At 48.7% G+C, this 24,478-nt stretch overlaps 1 protein-coding gene across 2 annotated transcripts in view; it reads left to right on the top strand.

The window, feature by feature from the left end:
• The window catches only part of RBL2 (RB transcriptional corepressor like 2), a 76,623-nt gene that overhangs the window by 25,279 nt on the left and 26,866 nt on the right, over positions 1 to 24,478 (top strand). The window contains exons 1-2 of one of the 2 annotated variants that reach the window (XM_073659352.1): positions 21,112 to 21,228; positions 22,933 to 23,061. In XM_073659352.1, coding sequence (XP_073515453.1) covers positions 22,944 to 23,061 — 118 coding nt within the window. In that variant the 5' untranslated portion in view covers positions 21,112 to 21,228; positions 22,933 to 22,943. Of the gene's footprint in view, positions 1 to 21,111; positions 21,229 to 22,932; positions 23,062 to 24,478 lie in introns of those variants that run through there. The other variant, XM_073659351.1, reaches the window with a different exon arrangement.

Genomic DNA, 24,478 nt, shown 5'->3' with positions numbered 1-24,478 from the left:
AAGCTCAGAGGGCCCATGAACTGCAGATGGCCCAACTCGGGATCCCAGCATCCACCTCACGGAACGGTGAGACCAACAATGCGACCCTGTTTAAGCCCCGTCCAGAGCATTTTCCGGGGATGGAAAAGGACGGCGACCTTGACACCTTTCTGAGGGGTTTTGAAAAGACTTGCAGACAATACCAGCTGCCTGAGGAACAGTGGGCCCGATACTTAACTGCAGGGCTGCGAGGCAAAGCTCTGGATGTGTTTGTGGCTCTTCCTCCAAGCCTCGATGGGAACTATGATGCCATTAAGCAGGCCCTAATCCAGAGGTTCCAACTGACCCCTGAGGTGTACCGTAAAAAGTTCCGGAGCCTCCAGCGTGGACCGCACAACAGTTACAGCGATGCGGTGCATGGGCTCCGGACCAACTTTGAGCAGTGGATCCAAGGACTGTCAGCGACCACCTTTGAGCAGCTAAAGGATCTGATGGTGAAAGACCAGTTCCTGCATCTGTGTCCGACTGAGGTACGGCAGTTCGTGATGGATCGAGAGCCACCAGATGCCAATAAAGCCGCGCAGATCGCAGACACCTACGAGGCCAACTGGAGACCAGAGGTGCGGAAGCCGGTCGTCGCCAGCTGGAAAGGGGGTAAGCCATCAACCACCATCCCTACTCCTGCCAGCCGACCTTCTGGAGGCCTTTTTCCCGTTACCAATGCCCGGCCTTCATCTGATGCCCGCAGGTGTTATTTCTGCAACCAGACTGGTCATCTCAGCGCCACTTGCCCAGAGAAGCAGAGGAAGAAGCCCCCATCCAAGGCCCCAGGGCCTAATGCTTCAGTTCTTTTGGTGGGTGGGCCGGTTGGGAGGGCCTGTGAAAACTTTCAGTCTGTCAGGGTGGGGGATACTCTCACTGTAGGCCTCAAGGACACTGGGGCCGAACGAACCCTCATCCGACCCGAACTGGTGTCCACTGAAGAGCTTATTCTGGGAAAGACCCTGTCACCGGGATTGGGGGCGTCCGATGCCCCTTGCCCATGGCCCGGGTTTTTATTGATTGGGGTGCGGGGAGTGGGGTGAAGGAAGTGGGAGTATCCAAAAACCTACCTGCAAATGTTTTGTTGGGAACTGATTTGGGGAGGATGCTTGCTTATTATGTCCCTAACACCCCTTCCAGATCTGATACGGTTGGTAATGTTAATGCTGATACTGTGAATGTCAATGCTTTACCTGATGATGATGTTGTATTGGAAGGTGCAGGAGAACTCAGCCATGTCACTCTGCGGGGTGATGTTGCTGAGGATCCCCTAGCAGGAGCAAAGGCAGTGCCAAGGGGTAATGGGGAGAGGCACGAGGACCATGAAGCAGGTGGTGCTGTGCCAGTGACCAGTGTCACAACAGAAGGTGACCTGGCTGATAGTCGCTGTCCCATACGTAGCACTGTGCCTGAGGTAATGGAGGATGATGGAGAAGTAGTTCTCATGGCCTCGCAGGCTAATGAGACGGTGTTATTCTCCGGGGAGAGGGCCTATATAGCCGCTGTTACCCGCAGTCAGAGTGCCCAGAACGCAAGTAACGCCCTGCCTTCTGGACCCTCCTCGGACAGAGGAATAACAGGATCAGGTATGGACCCAGAGCCGGTCCCAGAGGGTCCCAGTGAGGACGTGGCCTTAACCTCACTTCTGGCTTCCTCCAGCCAGGAGTTTCAGGCAGCTCTGCACTCAGATGCTAGCCTGGAGACGTTAAGGAGCCTCGCTGAGAAACCCACCTCCGAGTCGGATAAGGAGAGGGTATTCTGGGACCAAGGGAGGTTGTACCGGGAGACAGTTCCCTGTACACCCCAACAGGAGTGGCTGAGGGAAAGACAGCTGGTCGTCCCCTACCAATTCAGGGACGAGTTGTTGCGGATCGCCCATGAAATTCCACTCGCTGGACACTTGGGGGTCAGCAAAACCAAGGCCCGGCTGTCTCATCACTTTTATTGGCCCAAAATGAGGACAGATGTGGTGAACTACTGTCGCTCCTGTACCACGTGTCAAAGAGTGGGAAAGTCAGGGCCGGCCCCCAAAGCCCCCCTGATCTCTTTGCCAGTGATAGAGGAGCCTTTCCAGAGGATTGCTGTGGACATTGTGGGACCACTGGCCATGCCCAGCAGCTCTGGAAAACGTTTCATCCTTACCGTGGTAGACTATGCTACCCGGTATCCGGAGGCAGTAGCCCTGTCCTCAATTAGGGCGGATAAGGTGGCAGACGCCCTCTTGGCCATCTTTTCGCGAGTAGGATTTCCCAGGGAGATGCTTACCGACCAGGGGACTCAGTTCATGTCACGCTTAATGGAGGCTCTATGTAAGAAAATGCAGGTGCAGCATTTGGTATCGAGTGCGTATCACCCACAGACCAATGGTTTGTGTGAGCGATTCAACGGTACCCTCAAACAGATGTTAAAAATGCTGGTTGAAACCCAGGGTCGCGACTGGGAGCGTTACCTCCCACACCTGCTATTTGCTTACAGAGAGGTTCCACAGGCCTCGACGGGGTTCTCCCCCTTTGAGCTCCTGTATGGCAGGCGTGTCCGAGGACCCCTTGGGTTGATAAGGGAATTCTGGGAAGAAGAGCCGAGCTCCCCAGGAGTGTCCATCGTGGAGTATGTCATGCGCTTCCGTGACAAGATGCAGACCTTGACGCAGTTGGTGCATGACAACATGGCGCAAGCCCAGGCTGACCAGAAGCATTGGTACGACCAGAACGCCCGAGAACGGACCTACCAGGTGGGTCAGAAGGTGTGGGTGCTGGTCCCCGTACCAAAGGACAAGCTTCAGGCGGCCTGGGAAGGCCCGTACGTCATTCACCAACAGCTCAACCTGGTCACCTACGTGATCACACTTGACCACGAGCGGGGTAGGTGGAAGGCGTTTCACGTTAATATGTTGAAGGCTCATCAAGAACGTGGAACCTGCGTCCTACCGGTCTGCAACCTGCCCGAGGATGGGGAGGATGACCCCCCTCTTGGACATGCTCGCCCAAGCGAAGGCCAGCGGGTCCCTAGAGGATGTAGAGCTAAGCGACTTGCTATCCGCAGACCAGAGGTCTCAGATGCAAGCAGTGCTGAAACCCTTCCAAGCAGTGTTCACCAACCTGCCTGGCAGGACTGAAGTGGCGGTCCATGAAGTGGACACCGGGAATCATGCCCCACTCCGGCGGACAGCCTATCGAATCTCCGACGAGGTGCAGCATGTCATGCGCCAGGAGGTCGAGGAGATGCTGCAGTTGGGGGTGATTAAGCGGTCCAAGAGCGCGTGGGCCTCACCTGTAGTCCTGGTGCCAAAGAAGGATCGGACCACCCGGTTCTGTGTGGACTACAGGGGGCTCAACGCTATCACAGCCTCTGATGCACAACCAATGCCACGCATTGAGGAGCTGCTGGAGCGGTTAGCCAGAGCGAGCTATCTCTCCATTATGGATTTGAGTCGGGGATATTGGCAGATTCCCTTGAGCCCCGGGGCCCAGGAGAAGTCCGCCTTTATCACCCCCTTCGGATTGTATGAATCCACGGTCATGCCCTTCGGCATGAAAAATGCCCCTGCCACGTTCCAGCGAATGGTCAATCACCTGCTCCAGGGACTGGAGAGGTACGCAGTGGCGTACCTGGATGACATTGCCATCTTCAGTCCCACCTGGGAGGATCACCTCGAGCATCTGCTGCAGGTGCTCAGGCGCATTCACCAGGCGGGCTTGACCATCAAGCCGGGAAAGTGCCAGATGGGCATGAACGAGGTCCACTACCTGGGGCACCGGGTAGGTGGGGGTACTCTGAAGCCAGAGCCTGGAAAGGTGGACGCTATCGTGTCCTGGCCCACCCCCAGGACCAAGAAGCAGGTGCAGTCCTTCTTGGGCACCGCAGGGTACTATAGACGCTTTGTACAGGACTATAGTAGCCTTGCGAAGCCCTTGACAGACCTCACCAGGAAGAGCCTACCCCATTCCATCAAATGGACAGATGAATGCGAGGTGGCCTTTAGGGCGTTGAAGACTGCCTTGAGCAGATCCCCTGTGCTAAAGGCGGTCGACGGCACACGGCCACTCTTAGTACAGACCGATGCCAGTGAGTTTGGCCTCAGTGCTGTACTCAGCCAGGTCGACTCGGGGAACCAAGAACACCCCGTGTTGTACCTAAGCCGGAAACTGCTGCCGAGGGAAGTGGCCTATTCCACCATAGAGAAGGAGTGCCTGGCCATTGTATGGGCCCTCAACCGCTTACAGCCTTACTTGTACGGGCGCCCCTTCACTGTCATGACTGACCACAACCCCCTGAGTTGGCTGCACACCATGTCAGGTGCCAACGGAAGGTTGTTACGCTGGAGCCTCACCCTCCAGCAGTACGACTTTACCGTTCAACACCGCAAGGGCAGCGAGCATGGCAATGCCGATGGGTTGTCCCGGCGAGGGGAGCCTCCAGACATACGCTTGGAGGAGTACCAGAAGGTCCTACCTCCATAGCGCAGTCTAAAAGGGGGAGGTGTCAGGCTAAAGGTATTTTTTTTCCCTAATTTTAAAAATGAGAGATGTTTTAAAAAAAAAGAAACCCCCCCCCCCCCACCACCCCCTATCCGTTTGTAAGAGAATTCATAGAACTGCAGTGCTGACCCCCACCCTAAGAATTTTTATTATCGTTGTAAACCCTCAGTGCAGAGCAGCTTCTAGTTCAAAATAGTTATTCCCTCAAAAATTCTATTGTTTAGCTGGACAAACAGTTAATGTAGAATTTAAAAACGCACATGACGGTCACTAACCCAGGGACCAGAGTTTTGGAATGTTCACATTTTCCTGGTTACAATGATATATTTTTCATAACTGGGATACCATCAGAAATCGAGGAATTGGTTTCTTAGCTTCTGAGCATCATAGAGAGGTCCTGTTTAATATCCATCTGCATGAAAATTAGTGACGGCCAACATGATGTCTCCATCTTGGATGTGGGACCCCCCCACACCAAGATATGAAATCTGAAGGTTTCTATGTTCTATGCAGCTGGGTGGTTTCACAAAACCGAGCCCCCGTGTGAGGTAGACAAAATGGGCGGTTCCTAATAATTTGGCCCTGTTACTAAAAAGCAAATCGGCCATTTTCAGGTCATTCTTCTCAGGGACGCCAGACGCACGCACTCCACGCTGCGCGGAAGAATCACCTCTAATTTCCGGGGAGCCGTCCCCCCCCCCACAGAATCTGAGACCATCACTTTGTGAAGCAGGTTTTGCTATTACTTATCCCTTATATTTTAATAACTGTTTATGCATATATGTAAATTGTCTCTTGTATAATATCTTGTATATCTTTTGTAAACACTGCCCCCCTTTTGGGAGTAAATCATTAATTATTTACCAGTTTCGTCCTTCTTGTCCTATGTCGAGCAAACACGTTCCTCACCCGCTAATTCACGTTACCTACCAGGTACCCGATCCACCTGTTAAGCGATCGGTGGTGGCAGTATACCAGTATTTATGTGATATTGTGGTTTGAGGGTGGCTGGTCGGAGATATATATACGTTCCTGGAAGGAACTGGTGGTATATATACGTCCTGTCACATCACGTGCCGCAATAGTCGACCTAAACTAGAGCAGCTGCACCCGTGCTTATCCTCGGTCAATACCGTGTTTGACCAGCAGGATAAGGGGGCGCCAGAGAGCTGCAAGGTCTGACCCAAAAGTGGGTGTCCTTTTCCTGACACTCTATACCTCTATACCTCTAGTCAGCCACCAATTGTGCAAGTTCTCCCACTTAAAAAGATGAGAGAGGCCTGTAATTGACATCATAGGTAGACCTCAACTATGAGACTCAAAATTAGAAAACAAATCCTGAAAATCACATTGTCTGATTTGGAAAGAATTTTTTTTTCGAATTTTGCTTTATACTACCGTCTAGATGTAGCAGAGCTAGACTCGTCGCAGGACAAATTGATTAAAATCTCATCAGACTGGTGAGAAATATGGTGGTTTTATTATTTTTTCATTTTCTGTAATAAATGGGTAAAAGGGCGGAGTGTTTATTTAAAATAAAGGTGTCAGTGTCTTTATTTCTAATAAAAGACTTTATTCTGGATGTGTATTATTTACAATTTGACTATGGGGGTTAGTAATTGGGGCGTCTTACAGACGCCTCCCCATTACTAACCCCCTGGGCTTGATGTCAGCTGCCAATACAAAACTGACACCAACCACAATACTATTACCCCATTTGCCATTGCACCAGGGCAAGTGGGAAGAGCGGAGGCTAAGCTCCAGAATTGGTGCATCTAATGGATGCGCCCTTTCTGGGGCTGCTGAGAGCTGATAGTTTATAGTCTGGGAAGGGGCAAATATCCATGGCCTCTTCCTAGCCTATTAATACCAGCTGTCTGCCTTGCCTTTGCTGGTTATCTAATTATAGGGATCCTACATCATTTTCTTTTTTGAGGTCCCCCATGTTAATAACCAATAAAGGCTACTCATACAGCGGTGGGCTTATATTAATAGCCTGGGAAGCTCCATGAGTGTTGCCCTCTTCCTAGACTATAAACCTCAACCCCCATCTATCTGCTTTAAAAATTTTTAATAAAAATTATGGGGGACCCTACGCCATTTTTTTCATTAATTTAATTGTTACTTAAAGGGGATATCTAGGACTTGGCAATTACATGCCTTTTTTTTAACTGTGGCAACTACCTGTCTGATGTACCCGGTGCCGGTCATTGACTGCTCCTGCCAGAGATTCAGCTACTCCCTGGCAGCAGAGAAGCGGTTTCTCTTCCTACTACTAATGTCATGCTGATTGACATCCGGCTTCCCCCAATTTGGCAGCAGAGAGACAGCTGTCAATCAGTATGACACCAGTAGTCTCAGGAACACGAGTTGCCTCTCTGACATGACGTCAGTGGAAGCCTGAGACCGATCTGTGCTGGCGGATAACGGCGCCGGGCACAACCGGCAGGGAGGTAGCAACTACTTGCCTGTCAGTGCTTGGGCACATTTTAAAAAAAAAAAAAAAAAAAAAAGTTGTGGATATCCCCTTTAAATGCATGTTTAGTAGGATATGCACTGATTCTATTGGTCTATGTTTTGAGGAATATTTACTTTGAACACTATATAAAAGCTTGTGTTAAAATCGCATTGCATACCCATGTCATTCGGATGTCATATGGATGCTAGGTGAGAAAAATCTCATTGTAATCACATGACACTCGTCCGACTTTTCAAGAACAACATCGGACTGATTTTATTAACGCTGGTGGGATTGAGCCCTTAGGTAGAAATTCATCCTGACGTGTTTCCTTTAAGCTTAAGATCACCATGTTCAATACAAAGCGTCGGCTGGAGTGGTGTATAATATGCCACCACTGGACTTTGGAGCAGCATAGTTATGAAGTAATAAATTATATTTTATTATTTAGCAGTTGGTGGATGTTCATAGAATTAGACGATTGTATGGTTTTGATTGTGCTACAACAGTCGGAGGAGAAACCTTTGCTTTTCCTGCATGACTGAAGCCCCGAGTATGTCGTATGGTTGGCTTAAGAAGGACCTTAACTTGAAGCATATGTTCACACATAGTTGATTTGGTATAAAAGTTTTTCTGCAGCTTAATCTTCCTGTGTGACATGCAAATCTTGCTACATTCTTTTGTGAATTTGCTGCAAATTTCATCCATTGCAATGTAAAGGATGCAAGCCAAGATGAGGTCCGCACAAGAAATCTGCAGAAAATCCACAGCAGATACTCGACATTTGAATATATTGTAATGTGGGTAAATTTATTTTAAAAGTGGCTACAACCAGCTTTATTTGGCTATCTTATAACATGGATGGATGGAGTAGCAGCCCACTTTTCTCTTCTCCAACTTCAATAACTAGGCCCTATTTCAGGTTTTGGACTGATCTCCTAGAAAGGCTTCTTATTGTGCTGCACACATTTGCTAGTTGCCTGAAAGCCTGCACTTGGAACATCATATACCAGTGATGGCGAACCTTTTACAGACCGAGTGCCCAAACTGCAACCCAAAACCCACTTATTTATCGCCAAGTGCCAACACCGCAAATTAACCCGAATATGGAGGTTTTAGTTTAGAAAAAACAACTCCTACAGCGAGCTGGCAGGGGGGTTAAGAGAGCAGCCACAGAAGGGAGTAGGGGTATGAGACTGCAGAAATAATGTGCTCACCCCCATCTTGGTATATGCCCCAATCCTTGTATATATGCGGCCTTCTCCCCCACCATCCATGTATATATGCTGCCCTCCCCCAATCCATGTATATATGCTGCCTCCCCCTCACCTACCAATCCATGTATATATTCCGCCTCCCCCCTCCCCTACCAATCCATGTATATATACCGCCTCCCCCTCACCTACCAATCCATATATATATACCGCCTCCCCCTCACCTACCAATCCATGTATATATTCCGCCTCCCCCTCACCTACCAATCCATGTATATATTCCGCCTCCCCCCCCTCCCCTACCAATCCATGTATATATTCCGCCTCCCCCTCCCCTACCAATCCATGTATATATTCCGCCTCCCCCTCCCCTACCAATCCATGTATATATACTGCCTCCCCCTCCCCTACCAATCCATGTATATATTCCCCCTCCCCCTCCCCTACCAATCCATGTATTTATTCCCCCTCCCATACCAATCCATGTATATATTCCGCCTCCCCCCTCCCCTACCAATCCATGTATATATTCCGCCTCCCCCTCCCCTACCAATCCATGTATATATTCCCCCTCCCCTACCAATCCATGTATATATTCCGCCTCCCCCTCACCTACCAATCCATGTATATATTCCGCCTCCCCCTCCCCTACCAATCCATGTATATATTCCCCCTCCCCCTCCCCTACCAATCCATGTATTTATTCCGCCTCCCCTACCAATCCATGTATATATTCCGCCTCCCCTACCAATCCATGTATATATTCCGCCTCCCCCTCCCCTACCAATCCATGTATATATTCCCCCTCCCCTCCCCTACCAATCCTTGTATATATTCCGCCTCCCCCCTCCCCTACCAATCCATGTATATATTCCGCCTCCCCTACCAATCCATGTATATATTCCGCCTCCCCTACCAATCCATGTATATATTCCGCCTCCCCCCTCCCCTACCAATCCATGTGTATATATACTGCCTCCCCCTCCCCTACCAATCCATGTGTATATATACTGCCTCCCCCTCCCCTACCAATCCATGTATATATTCCGCCTCCCCCTCCCCTACCAATCCATGTATATATTCCGCCTCCCCCTCCCCTACCAATCCATGTATATATTCCGCCTCCCCCTCCCCTACCAATCCATGTATATATTCCGCCTCCCCCTCCCCTACCAATCCATGTATATATTCCGCCTCCCCCTCCCCTACCAATCCATGTATATATTCCCCCTCCCCTACCAATCCATGTGTATATATACTGCCTCCCCCTCCCCTACCAATCCAAGTATATATGCCGCCTCCCCCTCCCCTACCAATCCATGTATATTTTCCGCCTCCCCCTCCCCTACCAATCCATGTATATATGCTGCCTCCCCCTCCCCTACCAATCCATGTATATATTCCGCCTCCCCCTCCCCTACCAATCCATGTATATATTCCGCCTCCCCCTCCCCTACCAATCCATGTATATATTCCGCCTCCCCCTCCCCTACCAATCCATGTATATATTCCGCCTCCCACTCCCCTACCAATCCATGTATATATGCTGCCTCCCCCTCCCCTACCAATCCATGTATATATGCTGCCTCCCCCTCCCCTACCAATCCATGTGTATATGCTGCCTCCTCCCTACCAATCCATGTGTATATGCTGCCTCCTCCCCCCAATACATGTATATATGCTGCCTCCCCCTCCCCTACCAATCCATGTATATATGCTGCCTCCCCCTCCCCTACCAATCCTTGTGTATATGCTGCCTCCTCCCTACCAATCCATGTGTATATGCTGCCTCCTCCCCCAAATACATGTATATATGCTGCCTCCCCCTCCCCTACTAATCCATGTGTATATGCTGCCTCCTCCCCCTAATCCATGTGTATATGCTGCCTCCTCCCCCCAATACATGTATTTATTCCGCCTCCCCCTCCCCTACCAATCCATGTATATATTCCGCCTCCCCCTCCCCTACCAATCCATGTATATATGCCGCCTCCCCCTCTCCTACCAATTCATATATATATGCTGCCTCCCCCTCCCCTACCAATCCATGTATATATGCTGCCTCCCCCTCCCCTACCAATCCATGTATATATGCTGCCTCCCCCTCCCCTACCAATCCATGTATATATTCCGCCTCCCCTACCAATCCATGTATATATTCCGCCTCCCCCCCTCCCCTACCAATCCATGTATATATTCCCCCTCCCCTACCAATCCATGTATATATTCCGCCTCCCCTACCAATCCATGTATATATTCCGCCTCCCCCCTCCCCTACCAATCCATGTATATATACTGCCTCCCCCTCCCCTACCAATCCATGTATATATACTGCCTCCCCCTCCCCTACCAATCCATGTATATATATTCCGCCTCCCCCTCCCCTACCAATCCATGTATATATATTCCGCCTCCCCCTCCCCTACCAATCCATGTATATATTCCGCATCCCCCTCCCCTACCAATCCATGTATATATTCCGCCTCCCCCTCCCCTACCAATCCATGTATATATTCCGCCTCCTCCTCCCCTACCAATCCATGTATATATTCCGCCTCCCCCTCCCCTACCAATCCATGTATATATTCCGCCTCCCCCTCCCCTACCAATCCATGTATATAATCCGCCTCCCCCTCCCCTACCAATCCATGTATATATATTCCGCCTCCCCCTCCCCTACCAATCCATGTATATATTCCGCCTCCCCCTCCCCTACCAATCCATGTATATATACCGCCTCCCCCTCCCCTACCAATCCATGTATATATTCCGCCTCCCCCTCCCCTACCAATCCATGTATATATTCCGCCTCCCCCTCCCCTACCAATCCATGTATATATTCCGCCTCCCCCTCCCCTACCAATCCATGTATATATTCCGCCTCCCCCTCCCCTACCAATCCATGTATATATTCCGCCTCCCCCTCCCCTACCAATCCATGTATATATACTGCCTCCCCCTCCCCTACCAATCCATGTATATATTCCGCCTCCCCCTCCCCTACCAATCCATGTATATATATATTCCGCCTCCCCCTCCCCTACCAATCCATGTATATATGCTGCCTCCCCCTCCCCTACCAATCCATGTTTATATTTCGCCTCCCCCTCCCCTACCAATCCATGTATATATTCCGCCTCCCCTACCAATCCATGTATATTCCGCCTCCCCCCTCCCCTACCAATCCATGTATATATCCCGCCTCCCCCTCCCCTACCAATCCATGTATATATCCCGCCTCCCCCTCCCCTACCAATCCATGTATATATTCCGCCTCCCCCTCCCCTACCAATCCATGTATATATTCCGCCTCCCCCTCCCCTACCAATCCATGTATATATTCCGCCTCCCTCTCCCCTACCAATCCATGTATATATTCCGCCTCCCTCTCCCCTACCAATCCATGTATATATGCCGCCTCCCCCTCCCCTACCAATCCATGTATATATACTGCCTCCCCCTCCCCTACCAATCCATGTATATATTCCGCCTCCCCCTCCCCTACCAATCCATGTATATATTCCGCCTCCCTCTCCCCTACCAATCCATGTATATATTCCGCCTCCCTCTCCCCTACCAATCCATGTATATATTCCGCCTCCCTCTCCCCTACCAATCCATGTATATATGCCGCCTCCCCCTCCCCTACCAATCCATGTATATATACTGCCTCCCCCTCCCCTACCAATCCATGTATATATTCCGCCTCCCCCTCCCCTACCAATCCATGTATATTCCGCCTCCCCCTCCCCTACCAATCCATGTATATAATCCGCCTCCCCCTCCCCTACCAATCCATGTATATATACTGCCTCCCCCTCCCCTACCAATCCATGTATATATTCCGCCTCCCCTACCAATCCATGTATATATTCCGCCTCCCCCCTCCCCTACCAATCCATGTATATATTCCTCCTCCCCCTCCCCTACCAATCCATGTATATATGCTGCCTCCCCCTCCCCTACCAATCTATGTATATATTTCCCCTCCCCTACCAATCCATGTATATATACTGCCTCCCCCTCCCCTACCAATCCATGTATATATTCCGCCTCCCCTACCAATCCATGTATATATTCCGCCTCCCCCCTCCCCTACCAATCCATGTATATATGTCGCCTCCCCCTCCCCTACCAATCCATGTATATATTCCGCCTCCCCCTCCCCTACCAATCCATGTATATATTCCGCCTCCCCCTCCCCTACCAATCCATGTTTATATTCCGCCTCCCCCTCCCCTACCAATCCATGTATATATTCCACCTCCCCCTCCCCTACCAATCCATGTATATATTCCGCCTCCCCCTCCCCTACCAATCCATGTATATATGCCGCCTCCCCCTCCCCTACCAATCCATGTGTATATATACCGCCTCCCCCTCCCCTACCAATCCATGTATATATTCCGCCTCCCCCTCCCCTACCAATCCATGTATATATTCCGCCTACCCCTCCCCTACCAATCCATGTATATATTCCGCCTCCCCCTCCCCTACCAATCCATGTATATATTCTGCCTCCCCCTCCCCTACCAATCCATGTATATATACTGCCTCCCCCTCCCCTACCAATCCATGTATATATATTCCGCCTCCCCTACCAATCCATGTATATATTCCGCCTCCCCCCTCCCCTACCAATCCATGTATATATTCCGCCTCCCCTACCAATCCATGTATATATGCTGCCTCCCCCTCCCCTACCAATCCATGTATATATTCCGCCTCCCCCTCCCCTACCAATCCATGTATATATGCCGCCTCCCCCTCCCCTACCAATCCATGTGTATATATATTCCGCCTCCCTCTCCCCTACCAATCCATGTATATATGCTGCCTCCCCCTCCCCTACCAATCCATGTATATATGCTGCCTCCCCCTCCCCTACCAATCCATGTATATATGCTGCCTCCCCCTCCCCTACCAATCCATGTATATATTCCGCCTCCCTCTCCCCTACCAATCCATGTATATATGCCGCCTCCCCCTCCCCTACCAATCCATGTATATATACTGCCTCCCCCTCCCCTACCAATCCATGTATATATTCCGCCTCCCCCTCCCCTACCAATCCATGTATATATTCCGCCTCCCCCTCCCCTACCAATCCATGTATATGCCGCCTCCCCCTCCCCTACCAATCCATGTATATATTCCGCCTCCCCCTCCCCTACCAATCCATGTATATATACTGCCTCCCCCTCCCCTACCAATCCATGTATATATTCCGCCTCCCCTACCAATCCATGTATATATATTCCGCCTCCCCCCTCCCCTACCAATCCATGTATATATTCCGCCTCCCCCTCCCCTACCAATCCATGTATATATGCTGCCTCCCCCTCCCCTACCAATCCATGTATATATTTCCCCTCCCCTACCAATCCATGTATATATACTGCCTCCCCCTCCCCTACCAATCCATGTATATATTCCGCCTCCCCTACCAATCCATGTATATATTCCGCCTCCCCCCTCCCCTACCAATCCATGTATATATTCCGCCTCCCCCTCCCCTACCAATCCATGTATATATTCCGCCTCCCCCTCCCCTACCAATCCATGTATATATTCCGCCTCCCCCTCCCCTACCAATCCATGTATATATATTCCGCCTCCCCCTCCCCTACCAATCCATGTATATATTCCACCTCCCCCTCCCCTACCAATCCATGTATATATTCCGCCTCCCCTACCAATCCATGTATATATGCTGCCTCCCCCTCCCCTACCAATCCATGTGTATATGCTGCCTCCTCCCTACCAATCCATGTGTATATGCTGCCTCCTCCCCCAAATACATGTATATATGCTGCCTCCCCCTCCCCTACCAATCCATGTGTATATGCTGCCTCCTCCCCCCAATCCATGTGTATATGCTGCCTCCTCCCCCCAATCCATGTATATATTCCGCCTCCCCCTCCCCTACCAATCCATGTATATATGGCGCCTCCCCCTCCCCTACCAATCCATGTATATAATCCGCCTCCCCCTCTCCTACCAATTCATGTATATATGCTGCCTCCCCCTCCCCTACCAATCCATGTATATATGCTGCCTCCCCCTCCCCTACCAATCCATGTATATATGCTGCCTCCCCCTCCCCTACCAATCCATGTATATATTCCCCCTCCCCTAGCAATCCATGTATATATGCTGCCTCCCCCTCCCCTACCAATCCATGTATATATTCCCCCTCCCCTACCAATCCATGTATATATTCCGCCTCCCCCCCTCCCCTACCAATCCATGTATATATTCCCCCTCCCTTACCAATCCATGTATATATTCCGCCTCCCCTACCAATCCATGTATATATTCCGCCTCCCCTACCAATCCATGTATATATTCCGCCTCCCCCCTCCCCTACCAATCCATGTATATATTCCGCCTCCCCCTCCCCTACCAATCTATGTATATCTTCCCCCTCCCCTACCAATCCATGTATATATTTCCCCTCCCCTACCAATCCATGTATATATACTGCCTCCCCCTCCCCTACCAATCCATGTATATATTCCGCCTCCCCTACCAATCCATGTATATATTCCGCCTCCCCCCTCCCCTACCAATCCATGTATATATTCCGCCTCCCCCTCCCCTACCAATCCATGTATATATTCCGCCTCCCCCTCCCCTACCAATCCATGTATATATTCCGCCTCCCCCTCCCCTACCAATCCATGTATATATTCCGCCTCCCCCTCCCCTACCAATCCATGTGTGTATATATATCCCGCCTCCCCCTCCCCTACCAATCCATGTATATATTCCGCCTCCCTCTCCTCTACCAATCCATGTATATATGCTGCCTCCCCCTCCCCTACCAATCCATGTATATATTCCGCCTCCCCTACCAATCCATGTATATATTCCGCCTCCCCCTCCCCTACCAATCCATGTATATATGCTGCCTCCCCCTCCCCTACCAATCCATGTATATATTCCGCCTCCCCCTCCCCTACCAATCCATGTATATATTCCGCCTCCCCTACCAATCCATGTATATATGCTGCCTCCCCCTCCCCTACCAATCCTTGTGTATATGCTGCCTCCTCCCTACCAATCCATGTGTATATGCTGCCTCCTCCCCCAAATACATGTATATATGCTGCCTCCCCCTCCCCTACTAATCCATGTGTATATGCTGCCTCCTCCCCCTAATCCATGTGTATATGCTGCCTCCTCCCCCCAATACATGTATTTATTCCGCCTCCCCCTCCCCTACCAATCCATGTATATATTCCGCCTCCCCCTCCCCTACCAATCCATGTATATATGCCGCCTCCCCCTCTCCTACCAATTCATATATATATGCTGCCTCCCCCTCCCCTACCAATCCATGTATATATGCTGCCTCCCCCTCCCCTACCAATCCATGTATATATGCTGCCTCCCCCTCCCCTACCAATCCATGTATATATTCCGCCTCCCCTACCAATCCATGTATATATTCCGCCTCCCCCCCTCCCCTACCAATCCATGTATATATTCCCCCTCCCCTACCAATCCATGTATATATTCCGCCTCCCCTACCAATCCATGTATATATTCCGCCTCCCCCCTCCCCTACCAATCCATGTATATATTCCGCCTCCCCCTCCCCTACCAATCCATGTATATATGCTGCCTCCCCCTCCCCTACCAATCCATGTATATATTTCCCCTCCCCTACCAATCCATGTATATATACTGCCTCCCCCTCCCCTACCAATCCATGTATATATTCCGCCTCCCCTACCAATCCATGTATATATTCCGCCTCCCCCCTCCCCTACCAATCCATGTATATATTCCCCCTCCCCTACCAATCCATATATATATATTCCGCCTCCCCCTCCCCTACCAATCCATGTATATATTCCGCCTCCCCCTCCCCTACCAATCCATGTTTATATTCCGCCTCCCCCTCCCCTACCAATCCATGTATATATTCCACATCCCCCTCCCCTACCAATCCATGTATATATATTCCGCCTCCCCCTCCCCTACCAATCCATGTATATATGCCGCCTCCCCCTCCCCTACCAATCCATGTGTATATATACTGCCTCCCCCTCCCCTACCAATCCATGTATATATTCCGCCTCCCCCTCCCCTACCAATCCATGTATATATTCCGCCTCCCCCTCCCCTACCAATCCATGTATATATTCCGCCTCCCCCTCCCCTACCAATCCATGTATATATTCTGCCTCCCCCTCCCCTACCAATCCATGTATATATACTGCCTCCCCCTCCCCTACCAATCCATGTATATATATTCCGCCTCCCCTACCAATCCATGTATATATTCCGCCTCCCCCCTCCCCTACCAATCCATGTATATATTCCGCCTCCCCTACCAATCCATGTATATATGCTGCCTCCCCCTCCCCTACCAATCCATGTATATATTCCGCCTCCCCCTCCCCTACCAATCCATGTATATATGCCGCCTCCCCCTCCCCTACCAATCCATGTATATATATTCCGCCTCCCTCTCCCCTACCAATACATGTATATATGCTGCCTCCCCCTCCCCTACCAATCCATGTATATATGCTGCCTCCCCCTCCCCTACCAATCCATGTATATATGCTGCCTCCCCCTCCCCTACCAATCCATGTGTATATGCTGCCTCCTCCCCCCAATACATGTATATATGCTGCCCGCCCATCCTGTTGGCTCCGCTGTTCATCGCATACAAAAAAAACCAAACCTAATAAGCACTCCTACTCACCTTCCTTCCTCTCCCGCGCCGTGTCCTCTCCTGTAGCCGGCAGCTGACTCCAGCGTCCTAGCGACGGGGCGCATGACATCACTGCCATGTGCCCAGTCGCATGTACGCTGACGCCGGCTGCTGGCAGCGTTTATTGCAGCGCACGGGCCTGGCAAGCTCATACGCTGCAATACACTTCAGCTAGATATGTGTCCGAGAACGCACAACCAGCTGAAGTAGGGGCTGGAGTCGGCGGGCTCAGAGTCCTCACCCGCCGGGCCCGGTCCAGGAGCGCTAGTGCTGTGGCGATGGCACGCGTGCCCCCTCTGGCACGCGTGCCATAGGTTCGCCAGCACTGTCATATACTGTCCCATTGTTGGTAAGGCCTTAGGACTTGTCACTTTGATTAATCATTCTCCCGGACAGAGTTTCTACATTCCTTACAGTAATATTTGTCTGACCATAATAGCGCATCAGTGTGCAAGACTTTGGGGGAAATGTGTGCAACATTTTTTAACCTGTTCTTAATAAACAGCACACTGGGGTACAATGTCTCTAACTTATTAAGAGTTCTAGATTTGCACTATAATTTACACCACATTCTGGCATAGATTATTCTAAATTTGTCGGAGTCTGTTTGCCCTCCCCCTTTCCGCTAAGCTTCATGCACTTTCTACTAATGTGCTATGAGCCACGGTGAAAGTTTAAATGGAGTCTGTCCCCTCCAAATCTCAAATTCAACCATTTGGCCACTATAAAAATCATACCTGCATTATAGATGTCACTAACTACTTTTAATTTTACATAAAAACTTTTTTTTTATGACCTATGCAAATGAGAACTCCTCAGTGCACCCTTGGTGTGGCCAATGACATGGCACACTTTTCCACCCCCTGAATTCACTCTCACTGCACTTCTCCTAAGCTTTACTGACAGCGCTCACTTGCACAGGGCGAATGGTGCATGAATTGAATCTCCAGCCCTGAACGTTCACACTGACACTGCAGAGCTGAGAGAGCGCTCACACACTGTCAGTGCAGGCGTTCTCTTATCCTTCTTTCCTATCTGCAGCGGCCACCCTCTGCTGTGTGATCCTATGTGTTGTAAGTGACGGTGCAGTCAGGAGGGAGGGATGAGAGTGTGTCTACACTGATGGTGTCTATGCTCCCTCTCAACTCCTGCGGTGTCAGTGTGGACTTTCATGGGTGGGGATTCAATTTTTGCAGCATACGCTCTATGCTAGTGAGCGCTGTCAATCAAGCTAAGGGCAAGTGCGGAGCATGATAATCAAGGGGTTGGAACAGTGCACCAAGCTCTTGGCTACACCAAGGGTGCACTGTAATAAAACAGTTTTTTTATGTAAAACTAAAAATAGTGAAATCTATACTGCAGAGGGGGACAGTCTCCGGCAGACATATGATATGCTACAGCTCTCAGCAGCTTGCACTACTTGGTTCACACTCGTGTCATTTACTGACTCATCTCATATGGAGTAACGAGAGGTTAGTATCTACTTTTCTCCAGCTCACACTTTTTTCTTTTTTTTTTCTCACTGCTATGTGCTATAGCCCTCTGTCGCCAGCATTCAGCATATGGCCGATTTCGGGACGCCCATGCACCATTAACCAGCATTGATTGACTATGCAAAAGTCGCTCAGCGCTCGTTTACTGACCTGCTCAGGCAGACTGATAAACAATGATGAATACTATTGTTGCCACATTCTTGTCTTTGTCAGCCATGACCTCTGGGGGTACACTTGAGCTAGTCCCCCTGGATGACATTACCCATGTGTTATACTCAGTTGGTGCAAGCTAAAATACATTTCAGACTTAAAGAGGTTGTCCACTACTTTATCATTGATGACCTATCCTTAGGATAGCTCATCAGTGTCTGATTGTTCAGAGATTCGACACCCAGCACCCCTGCCGATCAGCTGTTATCAGTGTCGCCAGCTGCGGGCCAGAAATGCTCTATTGCTGAGTTGCTCCATCTTCTGAGAGTGGATGAAGTTGCAAATCTTTATTACATACTGGAATGTGTTGAGAACAATAAAACATAAAAATGATCAATGTAAATCAAAATGAATATCCCATGGAGGTCTGAATCTGGAATGATACTCAAAATCAAAGTAGAAAATCAAATTCCAGGCTGATCCAACTTCAGTAGAAATGCCTCAAGACAAGGAAATGATGTTCAGTATTGTGTGTGGCCTCCATGTGCCTGTATGACCTCCCGACAACGCCTGGGCATTCTCCTGATGAGGTGGTGGATATTCTCCTGACGGATCTTCTCCCAGACCTGGATTAAAGCATCAATCAACTCCTGGACAGTCTGTGGTGCAACGTGGCGTTGGTGGATGGAACGAGACATGATGTCCCAGATGTTCTCGATTTGGATTCAGTTGGGGAATGGGCAGTCCAGTCCATAGCATCAATGTCTTCATCTTGCAGGAACTGCTGACACACTTCAGCCACATGAGGTCTGGCATTGTCCTGCATCAGAAGGAACCCAGGGCCCGCTGCACCTGCATATGGTCTCACAAGGGGTCTGAGGATCTCATTCCGGTACCTCTGGCTAGCACATGGAGGGCTGTGCGTCCCTCCAAAGAAATGCCTCCTCACACCATTACTGACCCACTGCCAAACCGGTCATGCTGGAGGATGTTGCTGGCAGCAGAACGTTCTCCACGGCATCTCCAGACTCTTACTTCTGTCTCATGTGCTCAGTGTGAACCTGCTCTCATCCGTGAAGAACTGAGGGTGCCAATGTGGAATCTGCCAATCGCCCTGCACGGTGTTGGGCTGAAGCCAACACCCACTTGTGGACGTCGGGCCCTCATACCACCATCATGGAGTCTGTTTCTGACAGTTTGAGCAGACACATGGATGTTAGTGGCCTGCTGGAGGTCATTTTGCAGGGCTCTGGCACTGCTCCTCCTGTTCCTCCTTGCACAAAGGAGGAGGTAACGGTCCTGCTGCTGGATTGTTGCCTTCCTACGACCCCCTCCACATGTCCTGGTGTACTGGCCTGTCTCCTGATATCTGCTCCATGCTCTGGACACTCCATGCTCAGACACAGCTACCCTTCTTGCCACAGCTCACACTGATGTGCCATCATGGATGAGCTGCACTACCTGAGCAACTTCTGTGGGTTGTAGACACCGCCTCATGCTACTGTACCTCTAGAGGTGAGAGCAATGACCAAATGCAAAAGTAACCAAAACAACAGCCAAAAAGGATGAGAACAGAGAACTGGTCTGGAGTCACCACCTGCAGAACCACTCCTTTATAGGGGGTATGTTGCTAATTGCTTATCATTATTACCAGTTGTCTGTTCCATTTGCACAACAGCAGGAGAATCAGTGTTGCTTCATAACTGGACAGGCTGATTTCACAGAAGTGTTATTGACTTGGAGTTACATTGTACCCTTTATTTTTTTATATATATATATATATATATATATATATATATATATATATATATATATATATATATATATATATATATATATATATATATATATATTAGAACTTTATTGTTGGTCAACTGTTTTAGCCCTAATCCATCATTTACTAATTTCCAAAACTTCTGCGCACGTCTCCCCGAAATTCCTCTACTGGAGTACAAAATCTGTCTAATTTTATGTTTGCGCCCTTACGACATTTTAAAGAATTGTGTGACTTTTTGCTCTATTAAGAGGAGCAAATAAAGACAAAAAACAATATCTTTAATTTTGCACACAATTCATCACGGCTCTTCTTCCCCCTTGCAATCAATTTGAGGAATTTGGTATAAAATCTGGCAATGAAAACCATAATACAGAAAAGTCACTTAAAAACAAATCTGCCCCTTTTTTGGTGTCTATCTGTCCTCCTATAATTGCATACATTGTAGCACAAGGAATAAGGTTATTTTTTTTTTTTTTAAACAGTGGGGTACATGTGTACCTGTCTGCAATATAGCAAATAGTAGGGACAAATAGGGAGCATTTCCATAATGCCTTGTTACCGGAGATGTCAGTTTTTGCTTCCCTAGATATCAGAAGAAGGAAATCCTGCCTGTGGTTGGAAAGGGTTAATATGATCCTTACTTTTTCTAGTAGCCATCAAGTTGGTATCCAGTGGCCACCGCTTAATTCTCCCCAGCGATGCACAGGCACCAAGTTCAGCATCAGTGGTAGTCATGCCCTGGCAACCAGAAACACACAGGGCAAGTTTGGGCTTGTCTGAGTCACACAGCCTGCAGGCTCAGGTCAGCTTCCTTGTCAGACAAGAATTCCCATTCCCTTTCAGCCAGTGACAGCTGCTCCAGACACAGGACCCCGCTGTCTGCACACCCTGCGAGTCCCGGAGCTGGTAGGCATGCTGTTTTCTGCTGGGTTGTGGGGGTGCACCATAGATCTACCCTATAGATATAATCAGCTTTGTGTGCCGCCCTATAATCGGTGCTGGACATCGCAGTTCCCAGACATAATGCGGAATTACAAGGGGATCCAGTCCATCCTGTCTGAGCAGCCCAAATCGTTGTTTTCCATCCCCGATAATTGAAGGGGTAATCCGGTGTTAGCTCAGATATGATTATCAGTGGGGCTCAACTGCTGGGACCCCCATTGATCACAAGGACAAAGGGGGCGAGACCTTTTGGACATTTCTGTGCAGTGATGCAGTGTCCGTGCACGGTGCAGCAGGATCTGTGGTACTAGTGCTTTTTTTACAATGTGTTTTTATGCCTATTTTATTCCTGCAGGCGCCCCGAGTTTTCAGGGTTTATTTTTTAATCTGTTTATTTTAAATTCGCCATACAGACCTTTTATATGTAGTGCACCCAATATGCAAAGTTATCAATTTGTTACAAAGGGGGCATGGCTGACTGGATTATCTGTGGGCATATCTTTTAGTCAGACTTGTGAGCCACACCCCCTTGGTAAAGACCATATAAGTGAGCACTAAATAAAAAGGCCAATATGTCTGGAACCATACTGGGGATTTTAGAAGAATAAAAATAACTTAATGCACTAATCCGTACCCCCCCACTCCCAGCTCCAAGACTTCTCCCGAGCTGCACCTATTCTTTGGAATGCTCTACCCCAAGAAATTTGGACGGACCACAACTTACACAGTTTTAGGCGCTCCCTAAAAACACACCTGTTTAAGGCGGCCTATCACGTTCCCTAATCAAAGTCCCTTTTATATTTTTATAGCCCATTCATTATTTCTCCAAACATAAGTCTCCACCAAACTCCACCACACCCAAAAGCACTACAGATACTGGCTGGTGACTGCTCATGCAGCCTTTATCTATCCCTCATCCCCTCAAGATGGCGGACCATCATTGTAAATAACCCCCTGTACTTTGTGTCATCCCTGATCTCATTGTAGATTGTAAGCTCTTACCAGCAGGGTCGTTGTTATTTTTGCTTTAATTATTGTACTATCTTTAGCTATGTTACTTATGACTGTTGTATATGAACCTCTGAATTGTAAAGCGCTGCGGAATATGTTAGCGCTATATAAATAAAGATTATTGTTATTAATGCACATTAGAGCAAAAGTCTGTCTACTTTTCACCTGGTGACAGGTCCTCTTTAATATATATTTGTTTACTTTATGCCAGGATCCATTTAGACCTCATAATATAATTCCCCTAGAGCACTGAAGTATAAAACCACATACATAACCACATGTCTAGGTCTAGTTTCATGGGAAAATAACTCACTTTGGTGGATGGTGGGAGGAAACTGAGGCACTCACAGGAAGCCCACATTATCACAGAGCGCATAAACCGACCATGCAGTTGACACGCTGGCCATACACGGTTATATGGTTATGGGTAGGAGCATTTTTTTTTTTTTTTTCCTTCTTGTGGATGGGCTCCAGAAATAACATCTTCCGGTGTGTGTAAGAGACCTATAAACCATGTGAAGGATCAGGAATTCTTTGATAACTGTATCTCAGTAAAGCTAAATGCAAACTTATACAATGTAATTAAACTAGCAAGTGACTAGAACTCCTACTAGGTGTAATTATATGTTGGTTGATGGACACTTTCTTCTTCTGCAGGAAACTTTCCAATGATTAGTGACGATTTGGTGAATTCTTACCATCTTCTGCTCTGTGCCTTGGACCTCGTTTACGGGAATGCTTTGTTATGTCCAAACCGTCGAGACCTCCTGAATCCCAACTTCGAAGGTAAGGAGTCTGTAAAAGAAATGAATACTGATAAAGAACTATTCCTTTAAGAAATATGAGCGTCTTATGCTGTAAATTTGGGTCCCACAATCTTTGTTCGGTCTGTGGTAGCCACTGGCCATCACATAAGTGAGGAGTGCATAATATTTTTTGGACTAAGGGCCACGCTGTCATACTGCAATAGTCCCAATGGCCACAAAAAACTTAAATGGGTACTTACATGAATACATCACCAGGACCAACATCAGTACATGAACACATCTCTAGACCCACCATCAGTACATGATTACATCACCAAGCTTAGTACAGTGATCAATTGAAATTTCACATCAGTGTCATATACAGTTGTATTTCAAGAACCTGCAACCCTCAGTATATCCTTAACAGGCTTGGACTGGCCCACAGGAGAACAGGAGAATCCTCCGGTGGGCCCCTGTGTAAGAGTGGCCACAACCCTCTTATATGAGCAGTACTTGGAACAATATACTTGAATCACTATGTACAGACAAAGGCAGCATCTTATTAATTTACCAATCTACCCAGTTCATTGTCATATATATTTGTGATTGAGGGTAATGTCACATTTGCATGTAGTTAAAAAGTTTGGCCCCGGAGATGGTTATTGGTGGGCCCTTATCACCCCTGTCAGACACTGATCCTCAACAATGGTAAGAGATACAAGGAGTTTTTGTTACCAGCCATCATCAGACTGCGGATCATATAGGAATCACAGTATTGATGAGACGCAGGCAGCATGACAAATAAACGTTTACATCCAGGTGCATTGTAGGTGGTGTCTTCTCTGATTGAAGTCGTTCTCATCCCATTTGTCTCTATATAGACGCCATGATGAGATTTCACTCCCATCTCTGCTGTGCCCTTAAAAATAACCCTGTTATTTTTATTCTTGGAGCATAATATTATCTCCCATGCTGCGTTCCTGACTAAATAATTGCCACTCGCTATGCTTCCTGCACAAAATATGACTCTACACGGTCTCTCTGATACTCGACACTGTCCTCCCTTATCTAATATATATAATCGTCTTATCCCGTCTGTCCTTCTGTCCAGGAAATCCCGCGTCGCTGATTCATCCGGCAGCGGCCAATCAGCGACGCGGGATTTCAGAAAAAAAGGGCAGCCGTTAGCGGCTCATCTGCCGCACGGAGGTCAGCGGCAATGCAGCCGGGAGATGACCGGCGCTAAACGAATCAGCGACATTGGCGCCAAATTTAAACAACGCTCTGCTGATTGCGCGTATATTAACTACTGTTTACATTGATACTATTAATGGCTGAGATTGGAGTTTTATCCAAAGCCAATGATGGTCACAGGGTGGAAACTGACCCCTTAACACTTGTGAGAAAACACTTGTGTCTCTACAATCAAAGTGCCATAAGGGGATGTTAAAGGTGTT

The sequence above is a fragment of the Phyllobates terribilis genome, unplaced genomic scaffold (assembly GCF_046119375.1).
Source record: "Phyllobates terribilis strain yellow unplaced genomic scaffold, ASM4611937v1 Scaffold_13__5_contigs__length_258822181, whole genome shotgun sequence".
Lineage (NCBI taxonomy): Eukaryota > Metazoa > Chordata > Amphibia > Anura > Dendrobatidae > Phyllobates > Phyllobates terribilis.
The sequence above is the reverse complement of the archived record's forward strand: the minus strand, read 5'-3'. Positions and strand labels throughout refer to the sequence as shown.